This window comes from Crocodylus porosus, unplaced genomic scaffold (genome assembly GCF_001723895.1).
Source record: "Crocodylus porosus isolate Cpor-Errol unplaced genomic scaffold, CroPor_comp1, whole genome shotgun sequence".
Classification (NCBI taxonomy): Eukaryota; Metazoa; Chordata; order Crocodylia; family Crocodylidae; genus Crocodylus; species Crocodylus porosus.
This window is the reverse complement of record NW_017728910.1, coordinates 7,380,573-7,402,123: the sequence shown is the minus strand read 5'-3', so window position 1 is coordinate 7,402,123 and position 21,551 is coordinate 7,380,573. Positions and strand designations below refer to the sequence as shown.

The 21,551-nt window shown below is 44.2% G+C and overlaps 1 protein-coding gene across 1 annotated transcript in view; it reads left to right on the top strand.

Annotated features, from left to right (window-relative positions):
- Nucleotides 1–21,551, top strand: part of IFT80 (intraflagellar transport 80) — a 139,812-nt gene that overhangs the window by 58,538 nt on the left and 59,723 nt on the right. The window contains exons 5-7 of the mRNA XM_019532664.1: nt 3,465–3,574; nt 7,261–7,350; nt 8,158–8,295. Coding sequence (XP_019388209.1) covers nt 3,465–3,574; nt 7,261–7,350; nt 8,158–8,295 — 338 coding nt within the window. The remainder of the gene's footprint in view (nt 1–3,464; nt 3,575–7,260; nt 7,351–8,157; nt 8,296–21,551) is intronic.

The following is a 21,551-nucleotide window of genomic DNA, read 5'->3' as shown; positions in this document are numbered from 1 at the left end:
GTGGTGGAGCCAAGGCCACAACTGGCCAGTTTGGCCAAGAGGTGATCATGGGATACCAGACCAAAAGCTTTTTTGAAGTCAAGATATATGACATCAATCTCTTCTCCCTCGTCCAGGTGATAGGTCACCTGGTCATAGAATGAAATGAGATTGGTCAAACAAGACCTACCTGCAACAAACCCGTGCTGGCTATCCCTTAGGATGTTAGCCTGGGCCAGTCCATCAAGGTGTGTCCTGGTTGAAGGTAATTCTTTGTAGAGAGAGAGAGAGAAATGAAGGGGCTGCTTGATGTTAGGAAGTTAAAGAGGAAGATGTTAAATATTATTAGTAAGTTTTTAATGTTTTTAACATTTTTCAAAAACAGTGTAATTGCTTACCCGCTGAAATACCACCTTTTGAAAGACAGTGCATGAATGACTGTTGGAAACTGGAGTTAAGGTTCTACGTCATTTAGATGCTTTGAAATTTTTCTCTTTTATTTTTTTTCCTACCCATTTTCATTAAGACTTTTCCAGTTTTACAATACCAGTCATAGTAGAAATGACAAGACTGCTAGTATAAGCATGTTATCCTGAGCAGTGGTTCCCAACCTTTTTTGTATCGTGACCCATTTGTAAACATTGGCCAGTCCTGACCCAGTAAATAATTTAAGTAGAAAACAGCCCCCTGGCCCTGCGGATGCCCCTCACCCCTGCCCCAACTCCCCAGTATGTCGGGCAGGAGGTGTGGGGTATAGGGGACCCCAAGCAGCCCCTTGCAGGCTGGAACTGTTCTAGTCTGCAAGGGAAAACCTACAGTTTCCTTCCTCCTTTGAAGGAAAATCCATCTTTAAGGTTTGTTTGCAACCCTTTCTTATATCCTTGTGACCCACTTTGGGTCACAGCCCAGGGGATGAGAAGCACTGATCTAGAGAGGCCTGTTTCTCTTTGCAAGGAATGCAGAAGGAATATAGTACACAGAAGGAATATGCAGTGCTGAGGCATATTTAAGGACCTAGAGAGATATTAGAGTCAAACATGATGTCAAGCTTGAGTGACAGACATCATGGTGATGTTTTGATTGAGAAAGGAAGGGGCAGGGAAGGTTTGGTGAGGAAGATTTCAGACCTCTGTGATAGCCATGTTAAGCTGAGATGATGATAAACACCCCCAAAAATGTCAGACACAGACTGACTTATTTGTTTGGAGAGAAAGAGGTCTGGAATAAGCTGCCTGTGGTCCATGTAGAGCTGGGAGTCAAATTTGTGTTTGCAGGTGAGGTTACCGGAGGTAAAATGTAAAGGAAGGACAGAAGGGGACCCAGGACAGAGCCTTGTAGAAACCTCACAGAAAAGGTGAGGCAAAATGGGTAGGTTCCTGTGCACGGGTGGTTGGAGAGGTTGGAAGAGACTCTGGAGAGGACAGAACTACAGAAGCTTCAGGGAGAGCGTCATTGCTGGTGCTGAAACATATTGACAAGTCCTGGGGAGTAAGAATGAAATCATAGTTCTGAGCTTTTGCTAAGAAGTAGTCAGTGGAGATTGTGTCAAGAGCTGTTTGAATGCCATTGGATGGGTGCTAGCTTGGGCTGAGTTTGTGCTGGAATTGTAGGAGAGGAATTCTGGAGCGCATTTGCAGAGATTAGGCAATGATTATAGAGGCAAATGATGTCAATAGTTTTTTCTAAGATGGGGAAAAATAAAATCATGTTTGTATTGTGAGGAGACAGAGCCAGAGGCAAATGAAGTTAGACAGAGTGAGGGTGGATTAGAGTGGATGTGAGGTAAGTCAAGAGATGAGTTGGGATGTGGTCAGTGAGGCCAGTGAAGGTTAGAGGAGGAGACCAGATGAGAAACTTCTGTAACTGTGGGAGAGGGAGGGAGAGAGGGGGAACTGAATGCCAGCCAAGGGGAGGATAAAAGCCACATTTAATTTATCAGTTTTCTCGTGGAAGAAATTCTGTCATTTTGTTCAGAGAGAGAGAGAAGTAGATAGAGGGGAAGGCTTGAAGAGGGCATCACATGGCGAAAAGGCAACTGGGATTGAGGGTGCGAGACTCAAATTGAAGATAGAGCTGGTTAGCTAAAACATGACAGATTTGAATGAGGTGAGAAGGAATTAGTAGTAAAGTGGTGAAACCTGCTGATGGGATTTCTGCCAAGTATGTTCTGTAGTACAATGTCATGAGCAGATGAAGCAGATGTTGCGGGGGAGCTGGAAGCTGGCAGAACAGTCCTTGTGATGGAGGAGAGGAGGCTAGAAAATCAAAGGTGAACGGAAGTGAAGCATGGAAAGAATCAAAACATTTCACTAGAAGAAAGAGAGAAGGTTGTGAATCTGGTGGCTTCTACCATCAGTGAATTCATATAATTGATAATAATCCAGTGGTGGTATCATGCAGGGTATCAAATCATAGTATATACATGAAGGCATATGTCTTGGCAATGTCTTAGTTAATTTAGAGCAGTATCTACTTTACCATTAACTTCAATTTGTCAAGATTTCGCTCCCAGTGCTTTTATTCCTATATATGGAGGGAGTCAGGAGAAATCAGAGGATAAGCCTGTCCTTTATCTGTTGTGCTTTCAGAGAAACATGCTTTCAAATATATGCTGCCCATGCATTTCCACTTCTGCTTACATATGCCAAATATGGAACTGTAATGGTGAAGTTGTTCTGGGGGAGTCGTCTTTGGCTGCATTCAAGCGCACCAGTGGCAAAGGTCTTAAGAGTGCCCTGAGAGCTTCACCACCACGTTTCTGGGTTTGGCGCATTGGAGCAGTGTTCAAGAGCTTTTTTCCTTGAGAGCATTGTTTGTGGTATAGACATAGTCTGTGTGGAATCTGTAAACTCCATCAAGTCCACAAAACTTTTCCTTAATGTGCAGCGTCACTGTTCTTCTGGTTGTGTGCAGTGTAGTATGAGCCAGTACACAGGACCAGAGCTGTGCTTAGGTTAGTGTAGAAGACAAGCGGATGGCCCCCTGATGGAATTTTCTCCCTTCCACATCAACCACGGAGCAGTCATTCATAATCTCTTCCCATGGTGACAACCTACCTTATGGGAAGCGCAGTTCCCACGTGAGCAGCTGGCTCCCACATGAGCTGCTGGTTAGAAGGATAAAGTGGAGAGATGATGCTATTTCCTGAGGTCCTTGTTTGTTTCTTAAGGTCTTATTAAGAGTCAGCCTGCCAGGTTCACCTTCACTTCTGCAGTCACCATAGTAGAATTGCCAAAAGAGTAGGTATATTTAGCAAATCGAATTGTGCTGTTTTATATCAAAACTGATCTAAATTTTTTTAAACGATGAAATATATACTAAAGCAGTGCTAAATAGGTCCACATTTTCTTTCTTCAGTATATTAAAATTCTAGAAGTCTGATTTATCTTTTGCTTAATTACCAGTTTTAAATGACCTATAACAATTTCTGTGTATGTGTATTAGGTAAATTCTATTAGGTAAATTCTTTTTCTGCCTTTCTACAGGAACACCAGTTTACTCAGTAGCATGGAGTCCTGATTCAGGAAAGGTTCTCTATACTTCAGGAAAGCAGCTGATCATTAAACCTCTTCAGCCAAATGCTAAAGTTTTACAGGTATCATAAATATTAAATTATACATATAAAGTGAAATTTTGCTAGGAAAATACAATTCACATATAAACTGCCACACAGTTTGGCACAAACAGAAATGAAATTAGGGTTACAAATGGTTAAACAACAATTATATCTATACTGTTTACTACTTACTGTTTACCATTTAGTGACCTCTGGCAGGAACAGCCTTGGCGGTGGCCTATTTTCATCATGCTTCTGGTGCTGTATGGGCCAAAGGCTGCTGGCTGGGAGCCTTGGGCAGGAAGCAGCAGGCACAACTGAACCATTAGAGAATGCTACCCAGCTGCAGATCCATGACTACCACTCACCTCCGTGGGCAGGGGCTGGGGCTATGGATGGAGCCAGAGCTGCAGACCTCTCCTGTGCTCAGATCCCACCAGCACAGGGTGATGCCTGGCTCCCCACAAGGGTCAGGCAGGGCCTTCCTGCCACAGTAGTAGCCTCATGGTGGGTCTGCCTGGCCTCCCTGCAGTGACAGGGCCTAGGGAGGGTAACACACTCCCTGTGCTACTGCAGCACTGCCCCTCAGGAACATACTGATGCGAACCTACCGCAAGGATAGGTTAGTGCAACCTCTCTGAATAAGATTTAGTGCCCACTGTGTTTGGTCCCCCTCAGTGCCAACTTTTTTCAAGTCATAGTGAATCACTACATTGAATACATTTTACCTTCTTCATTCCCAAAGCTGATGTGCACCTTCCTTTCCCATTTCCAATGATTCTTGTTTCTTTACCAGCTTTAAATGTCTGGCAAGCATCACCAAATAGGACCCCTAACAGTTCACTCAGAATCCCTCAGTTACCCCCTCTCTCAACCTGTCGCATATGCTTAGCATGGCCCTACAATCTGTGAGGTGAAGCCAGACCAGGCTGCCCTGCACTTCATCTGCATTTGAATTTTGTGAGTATCCCAAGACAAAAGCAGTTAGTTTTGCAATGAGCTCCCTGTAGGCTGGCAGAGTTCCAGCCTGCTGGTAGCTGGGTTGGAGCAGAAGGAAGGCAGAAAGACAGGGGGCACCACATGCATAGACATGCACGGGGACCCAGGCAGCCTGCAGAGCAGCTCCAGCAGGTAAGTGCAGGGCAAAAGGAGGGTTGAGGCTCCAGTATGGAGGGAGCTGGTCAGGGCTGGGGCTGCTGCCCAGCTGGGTGGGGTTTGGGGCCTGGGGCCACAATGCACTGCTGCAGGGCCCCAGCCAGGAGCAGGACAGGGCCATGGGGGGTGGCCAGTACTCCACTGCCCTGCACATTCCTGTGGGGCACAGGTTGTGGGCTCAGGTCACACCCTAATTCCTTCCCGCAGGACCACCAGGGCTGGGAGGCGTGACCCGGCGTGGCTGGGGACAGCAGGGCCATGTGGAGACTCCTTACTGGTATGAGCTGCACCCTTGCTGCCCTGGTGACATGCCTCCAGCACCTGCTGCTGCTTTGGGAGGTGCGTCAGTGGGGCAGCAGGGGAATGAGAAGCAGCGAGGAGGTTTTCTGCACGGCTCCTCTGCTCCCTGCTGCGCTGGGTCACGGGGTGGGGATGGGGAGCAGGGCAACAGGGAACAGTGGGGGTTGGAGAGCCTGATAAGGATCTCCCAGGCCCTCGTGTCCCTGATTGTAATAGGGAGATGAGGATCTCTGAGCCCTTGCTCCCCAGCTGGGAGCTCCCTGCTGCTGGGTCAGGAGGACATAGTTCCCATCTAGGCTTCAGTGGCAGAGCCCACCTTGGCAGCAGACAGCTCCTCGAGGCAATATCCCATCCCCTGCTGCCCAGCTGACCAGGAGCACTTTTGCTCCCAGTCAGTCATTTACACAAGTGCTACTGCACAGTAACTAAGCACAAGTAAATTTGCTACTTGCATTTGCAGATAGCAGATTTACTCACAATTAGAGCAGTTTATTGGGCAGTAAGCATGTGCATATGTGAGCAGGAGTAAGTGTTGGAGGGGAAGGAGCCTACTTGATCTCCCCCAGATTTATTTTCCCTACTGTAGCAGTGGGAAAGTCACAAATTCAAGGCAAACCTCTGATAAAGAGATTTTTTGACCTGGAAAATTCTAACTAAAATGTATAATATTTCCATATATAGAATCTAATTATTAGTGTGTCATCTTATGTAAGTAAATATAATATTCTTGTGGGAGAGTGGAGATTTCAGTGGACTGACTGACTGACTGGCTTGCTTGCTTTCTTTGAAATATGGACCATTTCTACTAGTTGAGCCATCAGAAACAAAAATGGAACTTCATATTATTCTGAGTCCCATATAGCATTTGGCACTATTTCCTAAAGATTCAAAAATACTGCATAATTCTAGAGGTCTTAAACATGTTACTTTTTTTTCCCCTCCTAATGCCTTACAGTTGGATTTATTGAAGTGGGGGAGTCTTGACTTTCTGAAAGTACAGAGATACAAAAATAATCCCAATATTATGTTAAAACTTTCTGGAACATTTCTAACTTTTTTTTGCAACGTGATATTTGGTACAAATAGTGGTACAATGTGGTATAAACATTTTATTGACAGTGAGTTCAAGCAATTTTTTTTTTTAGAGTATTTGTGAGGAATGCTCAGCTCCTAAATGAATGCTGGTAGAATATTTTACTGACTCTGCAGCTTCTTTTCTTTTTATGATATATAGAGAGTTCATATTTGGGGAGAGAAAACGGGATAAACTTTATTTTGTCATTTAAAAAAGTGAGGGGGGAAGAGGTTTGAAGATGCTCAGACATTTTGAGCATTGTGAGTAGTTTCAGTGGAGATGCATTAATAAGCTAAATTCTGGTGAGGTTCAAAGATGCTTGGATAACCCCTCTGGAGATGTGGTGTGAGAGAGAGATTATTAGAAATTTTGAAAGCGAATGTTGATAATATATTTGGGCTTAATATGAAAAGACAAGATTAATATGCAGTTTTATGACCAAACTGTCATAAAAACTAGGATTTTTTTGTTAAAAAATTTGTTCAATGTTCATTATATTAACTGGAAAAATGGGTTCTTGGTGATCATGTCTGTAGGTATTGTCTTGTTAGTATTATGGCAAGACCAAAAGCTCCCACTCAACACTGAAGTCAGATATACACACTGTTCAGTAGATCTGTCTAATTGCCTGCACATACACTCAATAGCAGGAGCCCTCTGTGGTTCAGTGGTAGAATCGTTGTCTACCACACAAGAGACCTGGGTTCAGTTCCCAGCTATGGAGGCACCAAGCATCTGGATTCAGTCTGGTCCATGGATTCTGTCTTGATTCTCTAATGTGAGGCTGAAAGGTCTGGGCAGCTTCTATTCCTCCAAAAATTCCTCCTTAGTCATATGCATCAAAGGCCTGGGTGGCCCTCATGTACATACAATGATCCAGGAGGATCAGTGGGTTGCCACATCCAGTAGCCTTACAGCTACTGAACATTTTTTCTCCAAACAAAGTGTGATATTCCGTAGCACAGCATTTATTTGAGGATCATGTTAAAAGATGCTTCACTGGTAAGTTATTATCAAATTGTCTTGTAATTCCTTTCAGAAGAGACAGCATCTACTGTGTTTATTCGGTACTAAGCACAAATGGAACACAGTCCATATTGGGACCTATGAATGGTTCTGAAATATAAGTAGTAAGAACTAAAAATAATATTAAAAGCAATTTCCCAATTTAAGTCTACTTATTTTTTTCTCTCAGTGGAAAGCCCATGATGGAGTTATTTTAAAAGTTGATTGGAATTCAGTCAATGATCTTATCCTGTCTGCTGGTGAAGACTGTAAATACAAGGTGTGTATTGATTAAATTATGTAAACACCTTTAAATAGCAGTTGCTGAACAGTGTAAGACACTACTGGCTTTCTCCAGTCTTCACAAGACTTTCCAAGCTTAAAACTAATTAGGTATAAAAATGGTGAAAATATTTAAAGAATAAGCCCGAAAAAGAATAGGTAAGATTTTAGACAAAAAATCCTTACTGAACTAAACAAAGGAAAATGGAACATGCAGAAACTAAAGGAAGAATTAAGACTAAGAACTTGAGAAAAATGCCTAGTTAATAGGGAAACACCATTTATCCTATTTTAGCTAAATGAAAGTAATTTGCTTTGGAGTTGTTTACAAGGCATTCTGCTGTATGTTACCGATAGAGGACATGTATTGTGTTTTATCCCTTAATTATGAATTTATTTTAATTTAATTTTGATAATTAGGATAACAATTATTTTTGTAATATACTCACCAAATAGGAGAAGATGGAGAATAATGTATTAAAATAGTTTAGAAATATGATTGTCACTCATCAGAGCATTTGTTGCTGTTAAAATCTTGAAAGATGATATTCAGAAGAAAGGCTCATCCTGTACTCCAAATATAACTTTAATGGGCCTTTTTTTGCAGAGTATACAGGGTTTGGCTCCTGTTCTAGATGTTTAAAAAACAGTTAAATTAATTTGCTGTCTGGTCTACCTAATGGCTAAAATGGACCAAATAGTTCTGCAGCTTTTGAAATGCGATAAAATTGGAAAATGATACCTCTAAAATAATAATGGCATGTCCAGAATAAATTCAGACAGTAATTTATATTTTCTTTCTAAGGTATGGGATAGTTATGGTCGTCTACTGTACAGTTCACAGCCTCATGAGTATCCTATAACTTCTGTTGCCTGGGCTCTGGATGGAGAATTATTTGCTGTAGGATCTTTCCATACTTTACGTCTATGTGATAAAACTGGGGTAAGTAGCAATTCTGACAGAACAGGTAGGATTTTATGCAAATTTATTAATGATATGTTAAATGCTCCTAGGAATATACGTACACAGACACACATTTTAATTGGTTCAGAATAGTTCTGGCTTTTGGTATCTTTTCACTGAATGCCTGTGGCTAAGATTTGTCATCTTGGTCTTTTTGTTGTGTTTGTTTTAATGGTGTTTTATGAACACTTTAGAGCAGTGGTTCCCAAACTCTAACAGACTGAGTACCACCAGTTTGAAAGGACAGAGCCTTAAGTACCACCAGCAATTTTTTCATATGCATATGTAACAGACTATATATTAAAACAACATCAAAACATTTAGTAATTATAAAACATTGTTTTATCAGTTATGGTAGCCATATAAGACAATTGAAAATTGCAAAAAAAGACGGTGTAAACCAGGGGCAGGCAACATTTTTGGCCGGAGTACTGAAAAAACGGCAATGTGTACCCTGTAAGGTGCTGGAGTGCAGGCACACCAGAAAAACAAAACTGGGGCAGAGGGTACACAGCCAGAAGCACCTGTATTAATATAATTAATAATCCCCAGGTCAGGGGGTCAGACCTGATGATCTGTTTCGGTCCCTTCTAACCCTAAGCACTATGATAATCATAAATGGTGCTTCTTTTTAATTTTTTTAACAGTAAATACCAGGTTTTCTAAAAATTCTAAACCTGGTGACAATAAATAAAACTTCATTTATTTATTGAAGTTTTGTTCTTACCTTTGTTCTTATGTATTCTTTGTTCTTCTACCTTTGTTCTTATGTATTCTTTTTTGTTAAGCATGTTGTGATGAGAGGAGGGGGAAGAGAGAGAAGAAGAGAGGGGGGGAAGACCAAGAAGTAGAGAAAAGAGAGAGGAAGAGTGGGGGGAGGCATTGAAAGCAGGCTGGCCCAGCCGGGCCCTTGGGAAGGTGGCAGCCAGTGGAGAGAGGGGGCCAGGCAGGCAGTGGGGGCCCCAGGGCTCTGCAGACTCTTGCTGCAGCAGGGGTGCTCAGTGGCACCAGCGTTGGGGCCCAGCTTGGGTCACACAGCTCCACGGGCATGGGGCACAGCCACCCTGCCCACAGGGGAATGCTGCCTGGCCTGGCGGGACTCCAGGCTCCGGGGGCCTCCTGGCTCTGCCTGTGTGTGCTGGGTGCAGCACAAGCAGGGTGGAGGCCCCTGGGCCGGAGCAGGAACTCCCTGCGTGGCATGCTATGTGCCTGCCACCACCAAGCGAGCAGTGGCACTTGGCCAGTATGCAGTATCATGACATTCTGCACAGGTCCATAGGCAGTGGGGGGAAGGGGCTGTGCACACTCTGGGGCAGACATGGTGGGCATGTGTCCCCCGGACCCAGGTGGCTGCAGGCTGCATACTGCATGCTGGGCTCTGCACTGTGCTGCTGCCGCCACTGCCTGCGGACCTGTGTGGGATGCCATGTGCATGCCACGCACTAGCTGAGTGTCTCTGCCTGCCCAGCAGCGGCAGGCATGTGGTGCCCTGCGGAGGCCCAGAGGCAGTGCCATGTGATGTAGAGCCCAGCATGCAGTCTGCCTCCCTCCACACATGGATGCAAGGGGGCACATCCCCCCCCGCCATGCCTGCCCTGGGGTGCACACATTGGGGGGAGCCCCTCACATCACTGGAAAGGCCCAGGCCACCTTTGGGGCAGCCCTGCCTTGGGGATAGGGTGAGCTGGCCTGAGGGGAGAAAACCCCTAGGGAGTAATGGGCTGTTGGTGTTCCCTGTGAAGCCACACGGGACACCATGCTGCCAGGCAGACAGAGGATGCAGTGCAGCCAGTGTGCAGCAGGCACATGGCATTGCATGAAGCTCCCAGGCCAGAAGCAGCTTGGTGCAGAGCTTAGCATGCAGTGGCAGCCCACTTCTGTGCCATGCATAGATCCCACTACCTGCCCTGGGGCCCTATTCACCCCAGCCCTTGCCCCTCCTACCTCCTTCATCATGGGGTCCTTGATCTGCCCCTCCCCCAACACACTGGGTGCTGTGTTCCTGGCTGTATGCAGCAGGCTGCTGCTAGGCTCTGGGTGTGTGCAACCCCTCCCCTCCAGCCTTCTGCATACCACTTCCAGGTCGTCTGCGTACCACTGATAGTACGCATACCACAGTTTGGGAATCACTGCTTTATTTTTATGTAGGATAAACTTCCTTGGTTACATTTTGTCCTTCATGATTCCACCTCATCTCTGATTATTACATCCTAATTATTTTGCTTGTGAACTATATTTTGTGGGTGCCTTACAACAGGAGGACCAACCTGCAGCACATGTGCCACACATGGCATGGGCACCCCATGTGTGGCACACGGCAGAACCAAGAAGGAACAGGGAACTACAGCAAAGCAGCAGATAGGGCAGGGGAAAGGTATCAAAGTAGCACTTGGAAAGCATGAGGCTTAATTTGTAGCTGCCAAAAAATTGGTCCCCACTGGTTTCCAAGTTTGGTGTGCAAAATCTCCTTACAATTTAGAAGAGGCTTCCCCCCACCCTTCTTCAAGAGTAGTAACCCCAAAGGAGTTTCACTCTTGCATTTCACTTTTCTGTAGCTATTTAGAAGCACAACTTCCCTAGCTAAAAGTGGTCTTTCCTTTTCTGTGAGGCAATGATATCAGTAGCACGTCGTGTAAGGTTCTCTCACCCAGACATCTGTGCATTTGTCTATTACCACTACAGTCATCCTTTAGAACTTTTTCATCATTGCATCTCAGTTGTGGGGAGAGATTGAGGTCTGTGAGGAAGATGCCATGGTCTCTTCTTGGACTCTCAGCTTTTCATTCCAGCTATATGTTGTTGCCCTAGTTTTTTCAGCTAGTCCAGTTAAAACTATATTTAATAGAGTTTCATGTGCATTTTTTAGTATTCTAAACTAGGTAGCTCTAGAACACTGACTGACCTGATTGCCTTTGTGGATTTCCTGTGCTTCCGCAGCCTTTGGTTCAGATATTATCAGTATGTCACATCAAGCCTCAGCAACACAGGGCTATTATTGTCCCCCCCCACCCCCACCCCCCAGTGCTCTTTTCTAGTTTTATTTTGCCATTTTTCACTTAATTTAGTATTACAAAGCTTGTGCTTTGGGACATGGCTTTGTTCACAGTGCACAAAGTGCACACTGCTAGTGTTCAAAACATTCATCCAATGCATTAACACTTTCCAGTTTTGATTTGAGATATATTTTTTGGCTCATTAATTTAGTAGACACCTGACATTTCGAGCATATTTTTTCACATATTTCTTTATTTCAAGAAGCCATTCTTTGCTTTAATCCTGAAAGTCATCACACTTGACCAACCAGTTTTTTCATAGGTTCAGCTCACCACTGTTCAATAGATTCAGCTCACCACTGTTCTGGGCTAGTGGACTGCTGTGTGTTGAATCATTGTTCTTTAAAATATAACTTGTTCTCAGTTTCTTGATGCACCAAGATGATCTACTAAATTTCATCCTCACTGAAACATTTAGAAGAATACTGGCCACAGGAAGCACAAGAAGAGAACCGGTGACTTTTGAGATCTTTGCTGTACACCTGCTTCACAACAGACAGCTTCAAATCTCTCTCTCCATGGTTTCTTTTCTGCATTAGAGCCACTTTTAGAAAACCTAGCTGGCAGTGTATGTATTCACCAGACTATTCTAATCTTTCAAGTTTGAAACTGAGGTTGCCTTGCCATTTTCTGCTGCCTGTTTCTGTGTTTCATTATCTTTTTGTTATGAGAAATCCCTTGAGCTACTTATCCTTCATGAGCAAGAATCTGGTGATGATTATCTTTAAGGAAAAGAAAATTATCCACCTGTAATTTTGCCTTTTTGATGACATTTGACATTCTCTTTCTGTCTTAGTTTTCCTCAGAGTCTTACATGGTTACTTGGTATAGATTTCTTTTCACTTTGTTTTTGTTTTATGGTGTTAATTTTTAATCTATTTTTAATGTATTATTTTGAAATACTTCTAGGGAGTTGCTGGCTGGTTCTAAATTCTGAGTTACTTGGTGGAGCTGTCAAAGTGTTTGCAGGGAGGCAAGTTAGCAGACAGGCCCATGTATTATTGCCTCAAAGATAAAAAATATTAAACTAAGGGACTCATGCCTGTCTTTTTTAGTTGCAGTATCCAAAATTGAGACTCCTGCAATAGGATTTCTTCAAAGAGGCTTATTTCTAAGTGAGAAAGTATCCCTCTTTTCTTAGGAGTATTTTGCTGGTCTCAGATTTTTTACAAAGTGCGATAGTTTATAAGGAAATCGTAATAGACTAAGCACTGTGAAATTAAAAAACCTGTTTGCAATATATGTAATTTAACAGTTTTTATTGTACAACCTGTTGTTTAAGGAAGGCATATCCTAATATGCAGTGTACTTACTTACATAGAAGCCCTTGCTTTGACACATACGATTTAATTGTATTAGAATAAAATATTTATTTAGGAGTAAGTATGATACACTAATTCAGTGTTTAATATATTTTATATATGCTAATGTTTATATACACATGTACAAATATATAAAATATTTTTTCTGAAGTCCTTGTGTAATTGACATACTGCATTAATAAAACGTATGTGTTTCTATTTCTGCTTTTAACAGAACTTTTATTTTATTTATTATTATAATTGAAAGGTACATTGTTTAAAAAATAGAAAGGTGGAATTGAGTGGTAGGCCTGTTGAAAGAGGGATGTGTTCTCTCCCTCTCCTCCTCCCTGCACGCCAAGTATGCAGATCCTAACAATTACTGTGTCTGTGAGAATCAGTGTGTCAGGCCTAATCTCAGAGGATTCATTCAGTTTATTAGATTATAAAAAGTGAGAATTTCATTTTATAGGTTTTCATTTAATAATATGCAAAAATAAATGTAAAAGCATTGGATTTTTTTTGGCTATGATACATAACTTTTCTAAATCGTTGTAGCAGATGACAACATGTGGGCATTGTCAGCATTTTAATGCATTAGTTTTGTTTTACAAAAGATTAACTCTTTACCTGTTTTACTGTACCACTCTTAAGAAGGAAAGACCTTTACAGTAGCTAATGCCAGATGCTATCTACTGTTGAAGAGTCAGCTACAATAATTTATTAGGTTAGCCTCAGAAGTCTTGGTTCTTCATGAAAGTTTTTTCCTTGACATTAAATGTAAATAGTTGCTAAAGACTTAGTCATGTTAGTACTGTGGGAGAAGGGAGAATGATTCACATGCCACCAGTGTGATAGCATTTGAAGAGAACCAGACCTGGCTTTACTGGTCAACACAGACATTTTTATTGTGTCTGATGTAATGGAGCTGTATCAGTAAATTGCTCCCGAAGGAACCATCAGGCAGTACGCATATCATTAACCCTTCTGCAGCATGCGTGTTTAGTTATGAGACCTAAATTAAATTATGTTAGGTTGTAATTTTTCTTCATATCATTTTCTCTTCCTTTTTGCCTGCTTCTTTGTTTTGTCAGTTTTATGTATAAAGCACAAACCAAAATAAACTAGCAAAAGGAAGAGTAAATTACTGGTAATTTTCTCACTTAAAAACATTTGTTTTGCTTGCATCTTGTAACTGAAAGTTTATATGGTCACCATATAACATTCTCCTGGTATGTATTACCTGAGAGCACTCCTATGAGTTGCAGGCACAAATATTAAAAAGTAAATGCATTATGTTAATGAATTAAACTTAATTTTTTCTTCTGTTTCTTTCAACTTTTAATAATCTGCTTCCATAAATAGAGAACAGTGCTTAAAATGTTCATTTATGCCTAGTGATTGACGTCCTGGAACTTTAAGCATTTTCTTTAACATTACTGATCGCAGTACCATATTCAAAGTAATGTAGAAACAGAAATCAGAAGATTGAGGTCCGCTAGTGTTTTTCCACAAATGAAGTCCCAGGAGATTGATCACACCTATAAGGTCAAAGATGATGATGATGATTGATCAATGCTTTAGAGCAGTGGTTTTCAACCTTTTTTGTACCAGGACCCATTTGTAAATATTAGTGGCCAGCCCCTACCCAGTGCCCCTCACTCCTGACCCACTGCCCCCAGGCTCTAGTCCCCCAGTGTGTGGGGCATGGGGAGCCCCAAGCAGCCCCTTGCAGGCTGGATTTTTGACAGCCTGCAAGGGAAAAAACACAGTTTTTTCTCTTTCTTTAACAAAGAATCCATTTTTAAAATTTATTCACGACCCTTTCATATATTCTTGGGACCTATGTTTGGGTTGAGACCCACAGGTTGAGAAATGCTGCTTTAGAAAATGAAAGAAGTGACTATAGCCATTTACACAAGTTTTTAAAATGAAGTACTGAATTCAGATAAATTTATATTGTTATGATAATCACCAAATGCTAGCTAGATTGGATAACAGCAGGGACAATCCACAGGGAGTGCGGTGGTGCAGCCCCAGCCCCATTTCTGACCACATGGCAGGAGCAGCAGCTGAGACTTTAAGTCCCTGAAGAAAGTACAGATCCTTCCCCTCTCCCCCTGCCCCATGTTCTTCCTTTACCTGCTCAGAGGCACATCCCTCAAATCTGGGGCCCTGTCATTCCCCCTCCCCTATTTTCCACTGCTGCTATGTCCCTGCTGTCTGGGGGAAAGGGGAGCTCCTGTCCTGCAACAGGCAGTTTGCATGGGGGTTAGGTTCAGCACAGGACCATGGCATAGGCAGTGGCCATGGCAGTGGACAGATGGGTTCCCCCTCCCTGCCTGGTTCCCTGGGTGTTCCCTGCCAGCCTGGGAGCAGGTGTGAGGAGAAGAAGAAACCCACCTCCTGCTGCTGCTGCTGCTGCACTGGCTCAGTCCAGCTCCTGGGCAGCCCAGCTGGAACAGGAGAGGAGCTTCTGTCACCCTTGGGCCAGCAGGGACAAATGGCAGTGGCAGGTGGGACAGAGAAGGGAAAGGAGGGAAGGGGACACGCCTCTGAAGAAGAAGAGAAATGGGAGAGAATTCTTACCTGCTTTGGGACCTTAAGAAGTCCCCAACTCTTGTTTCTGTGGCACAGTCTACCGTCCTAGTGAGATGAGGAAGAGGCTGGGAGTGAGGGATGCAACAACCCCTGCAGCACTGGTGGCTGCTCTTGATACCCCCACTTTGTAACATCCTGAATCTGCTTCTGAACAAGAGATTTCATTTTTTTAAACACTTTGTGCAAGTATCATTAGTTTGTTCTAATAGGTAGTTGGCTGGTCTATATCTAAACTTTGCCATTTGACCATGTTTTTATGGTCTTAATTTAATTACTATATTCAACGAGGTTGTCAGCATGTTTTATAATGAAAGCAGTTATTTATGCATCAGTGTATAGGTTCATTTTTTTAAATGGTTGTGTACATCAGAAAGAGTTACCCTTTATTGTAGAAGTAATTGAGGCCATTTTATTTAAGTCATACTATATATATTTGACTAAGTCTATTATACGTAATGTAATTTCTTTCTATAAGTCTTTGGCTGGTTGGCTACAGTTCTGATTATTATAATTTTATAGATGCCTTTTGAATATCTAGTAAATGCTTGAAAATATTGTTCCATAGCAACATTTTTTAACTTTTTAATAGTATAGCATCCTTAGTGCTACAAATAAGATTGTATTGTCAGGATTTTTAGTATGGAACCATATAGTGAGAAAAGTGTAGCACTATCATAATTTGCTTTGTTCAAGTTTTAAGTCTTGAGAAAATGTGTAGGTCTAATAAAAATGGTAAATAAAGGTGTTAGTTGTGAATATATCTTGTATTTTGGAGAAGTACTACAACTCTGTATTTACCCTCTGCTTCCAGTGCCAGCCGCCCAGCTCAGCCCTGGCACTTTCCTGTGCACGGGTGGAGGTGAGGCATTGAGCCAGGACTGCACAAGGCGGCTGGCAGCAGCAGCGGTGGGAGTGTAGTGGCAGCAAAATTTGGGGTGGATGCAGCATCCTTCCAGTGCTACCAGTGCCCGATCCAAGCCCAGCCCCCTCCAAGAACAGCCCCGCGCAGCCTCGGGTGCAGCTTGCCCTGCCCTCATAGATCCCTCCCCTGTGCCCTCCCAACATGCAAGAAGTGGTGGGAGCTGTCCTCCATGAGCCATGGCTCTGGTACCCCCCGCCTGGGCAGCACCTGCCTCTGCCCCTGCCCCTGCCCCTTCCCTCACCACAGGAGGCATTGATCTGCTCCCCCCATGCCCCTTCCCTTCTCCTTCCTCTTCCACCACATCAGACTTATCAACTGGAGGCAGCTCTCCATGATGCCAGTTGTGCTCCTTGCTGCCTGAGTGCTTCATTGCAGCTGCATGCAGCACAGGAATTTATTGGCCAAATTATCAGCCCCATCGGGCTGATTTCTGATTATAGTTTTATAGTGGTACCGATCCAATATCAGACCAATGTATCAGTGCACCTCTATGGCCGATAATTAGATTCTATACGTGGAAAATTATTTAAAAATGATAATTTTCCATGTATTGAATCTAATTAGTGGAAGGTTGTCTTAAAATTTGCCCCCCCTGCCACTACTGTGGTATGGAAAGCAGCAGTGATGGGCTAGACCCCAACCCCTTGCTCCCCTACTTCTTGTCCCCCATGTCTCTGTCTGTCCCGCCCATATGCCTGCCCACTGCCGTGCTCCCTCTGCCACATATCCCCCGGCCACTCCATGCCAGTATCTGCCCGCATCCCACCCCCCTGTCCCTTGCCTCTGTGTCTGTGCCAGCTTCCTCCCTGCACCTTGCCTTCCCCATTTCTATACCAGCCCCCATTCCCATACCTACCTCCCACTCCCTTCCTACTTCTCCCCCTTACCTTTTCCTACAGTTCTTGTCCTCCAGGGTAGTCTGCAGTGACAGCTTACTTTTTCTTACGCTGCTGGGGTGGGGGCATCATCTTGGATTTGAGTAAATACAGTACTCAGGTCTTAGTGGCAAGCATCATAGTTTTTGCTTCTCAGTAGTAATATAGCAGCTAAGATGTTATTAGAAAAGACCAGGGATCTGAGTTTTCCGCTTCCTATGGAAAAAAGTGGATTTTCACTTTTAAGCAAGGAAATATGGATTTTTAATTTTAATGGAGAAATTGTAGATTTTCCGCTTCTGCAAGGAGTTGTCTGCAGGCTGGCAGAGTTCCAGCCTGCAAGGGGCTGGGGGGAGCCGAGAGAAGGGCGGTCAGGAAGGGGACGCCATGTGCATGCACGTGCTCACATGTGTACATGGCCTCCAGGCAGCCTGGAGAACAGCACCTGCAGGTAAGTCTGGCATGGGGGGGAGTGGAAATTAAGTCCTCCATAGGGAAGGAGGTAGAGAGTTGGGCAGGGCTGGGCTGCTGCCCAGCTGGCTGGTGCATGGACCTTGGGGCCTGGGGCTGGAATGCACAGTCTCAGGGTCTGGGTGGAGAATGGGACAGAGCCACAGATGGCTTGTCCAATGGTGGGGAGTAGGTCTGGCTCTCTGCCTCTGTGCATACTCCTGGGGGTGGGGGAGGGGGGGCATTTGCCCCTCCCCCCCCCCCCCCAAAATCTGTGCATGGGGCAGGAGCCGGCTTCCACTGTGGACTCGGAGCTCCCCACCCTGCTGATCTCTCCCCAGGGCTTCTGTAGCTCAGCTGTCAGGACCCAGCAGGATAGAGCAGGGATGGGGAGGGAAGCTTCTTGCTGCTGTAAGCCCCATGCTGCTCTGGTGAGGCACCCCCTGCTCACCCAGCAGCAGCAGGGGTGGCAACACAGAGTTGTGCCTCCTGCTGCTGCCGGATGGGCAGGAAGCACCTCGCCATGGCAGTGTGGGGTTCCCAGTGGTGGCAACAAACTTCCCTGCCCAGCTCCACTCTGCCCTGCTGTGCTGGGTCCTGCCCGCTGGACTGTCAAGTCCCCGGGGGAGGGCATCAGGATGGGGAGCCCACAGCAGGCAGCCCACACTTGTTCTCTGCATGGACTCTGCTCTGGCTGTGCTGCTTGTAGGGGAGGGGGGAGTCAGGCTCCACTCTCTGCTCCTCTGTGTCAACCACTGCCTACCACAGGAGGCAGCTAGGGCTTGGGTGCTGGTGCGACAGGCAGGGGCTGCAGACCTGGGTCCCTGGCCCCATAGCCTTGGCAGCTGGGGGCCCCCTCTGGCAGGACTGGAGGGTGGGGACTGTGGGTGGGGAGTATGGGGCACCAGCAGGGCCAGGGGGGGCTGTGGGTGAGGTGTGAGGGGCCTGGACCTACATCCTGGGGAGTTAAGGGGCAGGGGGAGCTCTGATTTTTCATGATTAAAAAACCAAAAATCAAATACCAAAATGTATAGGTACCTAGAAATTATTTTATTGTAGTGACTGAGGCACTGATAGGCTTCCAAATTGCTTTAAAGTTGTAAATATATCAATAAAACATTGTGTTCAATTGATCTGTATAAAAATGGTGTTTAATTTTCATTGTGGATTTGGGGGTTTTAATTGGAGAATCTGCCCTTTTTTTAAGTTGGAGAATTTGCGATTTTTAACAGAGAAAACCAGTGAGAAAATGCAGTGAGATTCTAATGTAATGTTTGGAAGGCAGCTAATTCACATGGGTCAGTACTCACTATGCAGAACCATAGTAGTGTCTTATGCTGTAAGATTAAGCATAGTTCTGGGAAATTTAGTCTTAGATCTTATCAGGTTCTAACATTTATAATATTTCCCTGGATTCTTGGGATCCAGGGAAAGCAAGTATTAACTCATGTTCTCTTACATATACTAAGACTGTATCTCAAGGTAAATGGCACCACCTTGAAAAAGGGGTTGGGCTAGATGACCTCTTGCAGCCCTATTTTTCCATTCTTTGATCCCAAGTTAGGACAATTCACATTAGTTGCAGGAGCTGAGAGCTGTTGGACATTTGGGAAGGCAGAGGGCTCTCCATTTAGTTATTCTTCCTTTATTCAATGGCAAAGGCAGGTAAAGTGTTATTTAATCTCTTCAAAGCATTTCCTTACCCAGCCTATGCATGTTCTCTCTTTAAGTTGTATATTATCTTTCAGTTTTCAGGTCCAGGTTGAAAGGACCCCAGATATAGATATGCATGCACCAGTATTATAAAGTTTAGTTTAATGTAGTAATTTTATACCCAATTTAAAAAAAAAATTCCTATGAGATAATTGCATATGCGTCCTCTTGTGAAAGCACATACTTGTGCATTTTTAAGTGTTTCATCATACCCATTCCAGGCACTTACTCGATTTGATCACTTTAGATCAACTGATGTATAATCCTTATTGCACGAATGGATTTGGCTTTGATTCCTTCTAGAAATGAATTGGCACTTTCTGAAGTGGAGTTCCTAGACAGTTTGAGCTGAAATGTCAATTCATCACTCAGCAGTAGTAAGAACTTTGTGCCAACCTTAATATACATTAAAACTATAGTATGTTTCCAGATGTCTCTTTGACTCCTTGTAGGTGGCATTTCAATGTAACTTTTTTAGTCTCTTCCACACTAATTCTTTTATTAAAAGAAACTTTTGCATCTTTTTTATATTGAAAAACAAATTTTGAATAGAAGCTTATTTCCTCTGTGCCTGATAAGTTCCCAGCACTTGAGAATCTGCTTCATCATTGTCCTAAAGGCCGTGTTCTGCAGCATTTAGCTGCTGGTGCAGTTCCATTAAATTCATAATGAACCAAGAGCTGAGCCTGTCCATTACTAGCTGAATCTAATGTAAAATCCTCAATGAGACATTAGAAAACAGTGGATGATATAGGAGCAAGTGCAATATGGCAGCTCCAAAAAATGCTTGATGAAACAATTATTGTATTTAAAGTTCCCCATTTCCATGACAACTTTTTCCAAAGGTGTTTTACTTTTTGCTGTAGACCGATATTTCACCAATTAAAATGATTTGATGGTAATTATAATGGCAGTTTCCCCAGCTCTTAACATCTTTAAAAATTTTATAAAAGACTAGATAAAATAAGTCTTTGTCAAATTTCTCATTTTAATGATGCCATAAACGTTATTTCCTCAGGACTTATTATCTGTACTTCAGTCAATTTATTTGTAACGTCATTCTGTAATATTTAAATAAATGAATTATACAATGTACTATTGATAAATGACTTAAGTCCAGAATACAGTTAATTTGTGTGCAAGTGGCATGAAAAATGTACACAGTCTATAATACTTCTAAGTAGCTAAGAGAACAATTATTTTAGCAAGCAAATATTAATAGAGCCTCAGGGAATGCGTAGAATACCAAGTTTCTGAGATACTGAGCATCTGCTGGTTGGCTGAGTACCTTCATTTCTCATTCATCTCAGGAGGTTTGAAGGTGCTGAGAATATTCTGAAGATCTTGCAAAGACCATCTTTTTAACGCCTTAGAGAATCGTAGGCTGGGGTGGCCAACCTGTGGCACACATGCTACAAGTAGAACAGGTAATTTTTCTGTACAGCATGTGGCAGATTGGGAAGGGGGCAGGTTGCATAGTAATAGATAGGCAGGAAGCAAAACAGCAGAGCAGCAGATCAATCAGGGAGTACAGTGTAGGAAGCAGAAAGCACAGAGGCAGTTTGGGCAGGGAGCACAAGACGGAGAGTAGAAGGCAGAGCAGCAGATTGGTCAGGAGAAGAGGATTGGTTGCGGCACTTGAGATCTCACAAGGGATCTCTCAGCCGCTGCGAGGTCTGTCCTGCACTGGCAACACCTCGTCCATGTGTGGGGGAAGTGGCATGGGAATGAGCTGCTTACTACAGGCCCACATGCAGAGGACACATTGCCAGGGCAGCATGGAGCTCGCAGCAACAAGGAGATCCCTGCATTGTTCCACTGTTCCTTGCAGTGCTGGGTTGTGCCTGCTGGGCTGTGGAGGCCCTAGGGTGGGCAGCAGGGAGGAAACCTGAAGTGGGCAGCGTGCACCCACCCTGTGCACAGATCTGGGAGACACAGGTCCCTCCTGCCCTAGTGATAGATCCTCCACTTGCAGGGCTGGAGTGAGCAGCACAACCCCGCATCACTTTCCCTGGTGCACCTGCATGTGGAGGACGTGTTGCCAGAGCAGCATGGAGCTCACAGTGGCGAGGAGATCCCACCGTGGCTCTGCTGTTCCCTGCAGCACTGGGTCATGCCTGTGGGCTGCAGAGCCCCAGGGAAGGGCAGCAGACTGGGAGTCTAAGCCCGCAGCAGGCAGCCTACCCCTGCACAAATCTGGGGGGCATGGGTCCTCCCTGCCCCCCTGGGAGTGTGCTCAGCAGTGGGGAGCCAGCCCCACCCCCTACCTGAGCCTGCAACAGGCAGAGTGGGGGCAGAGGGGAGCAGGACTCTGTGCTCT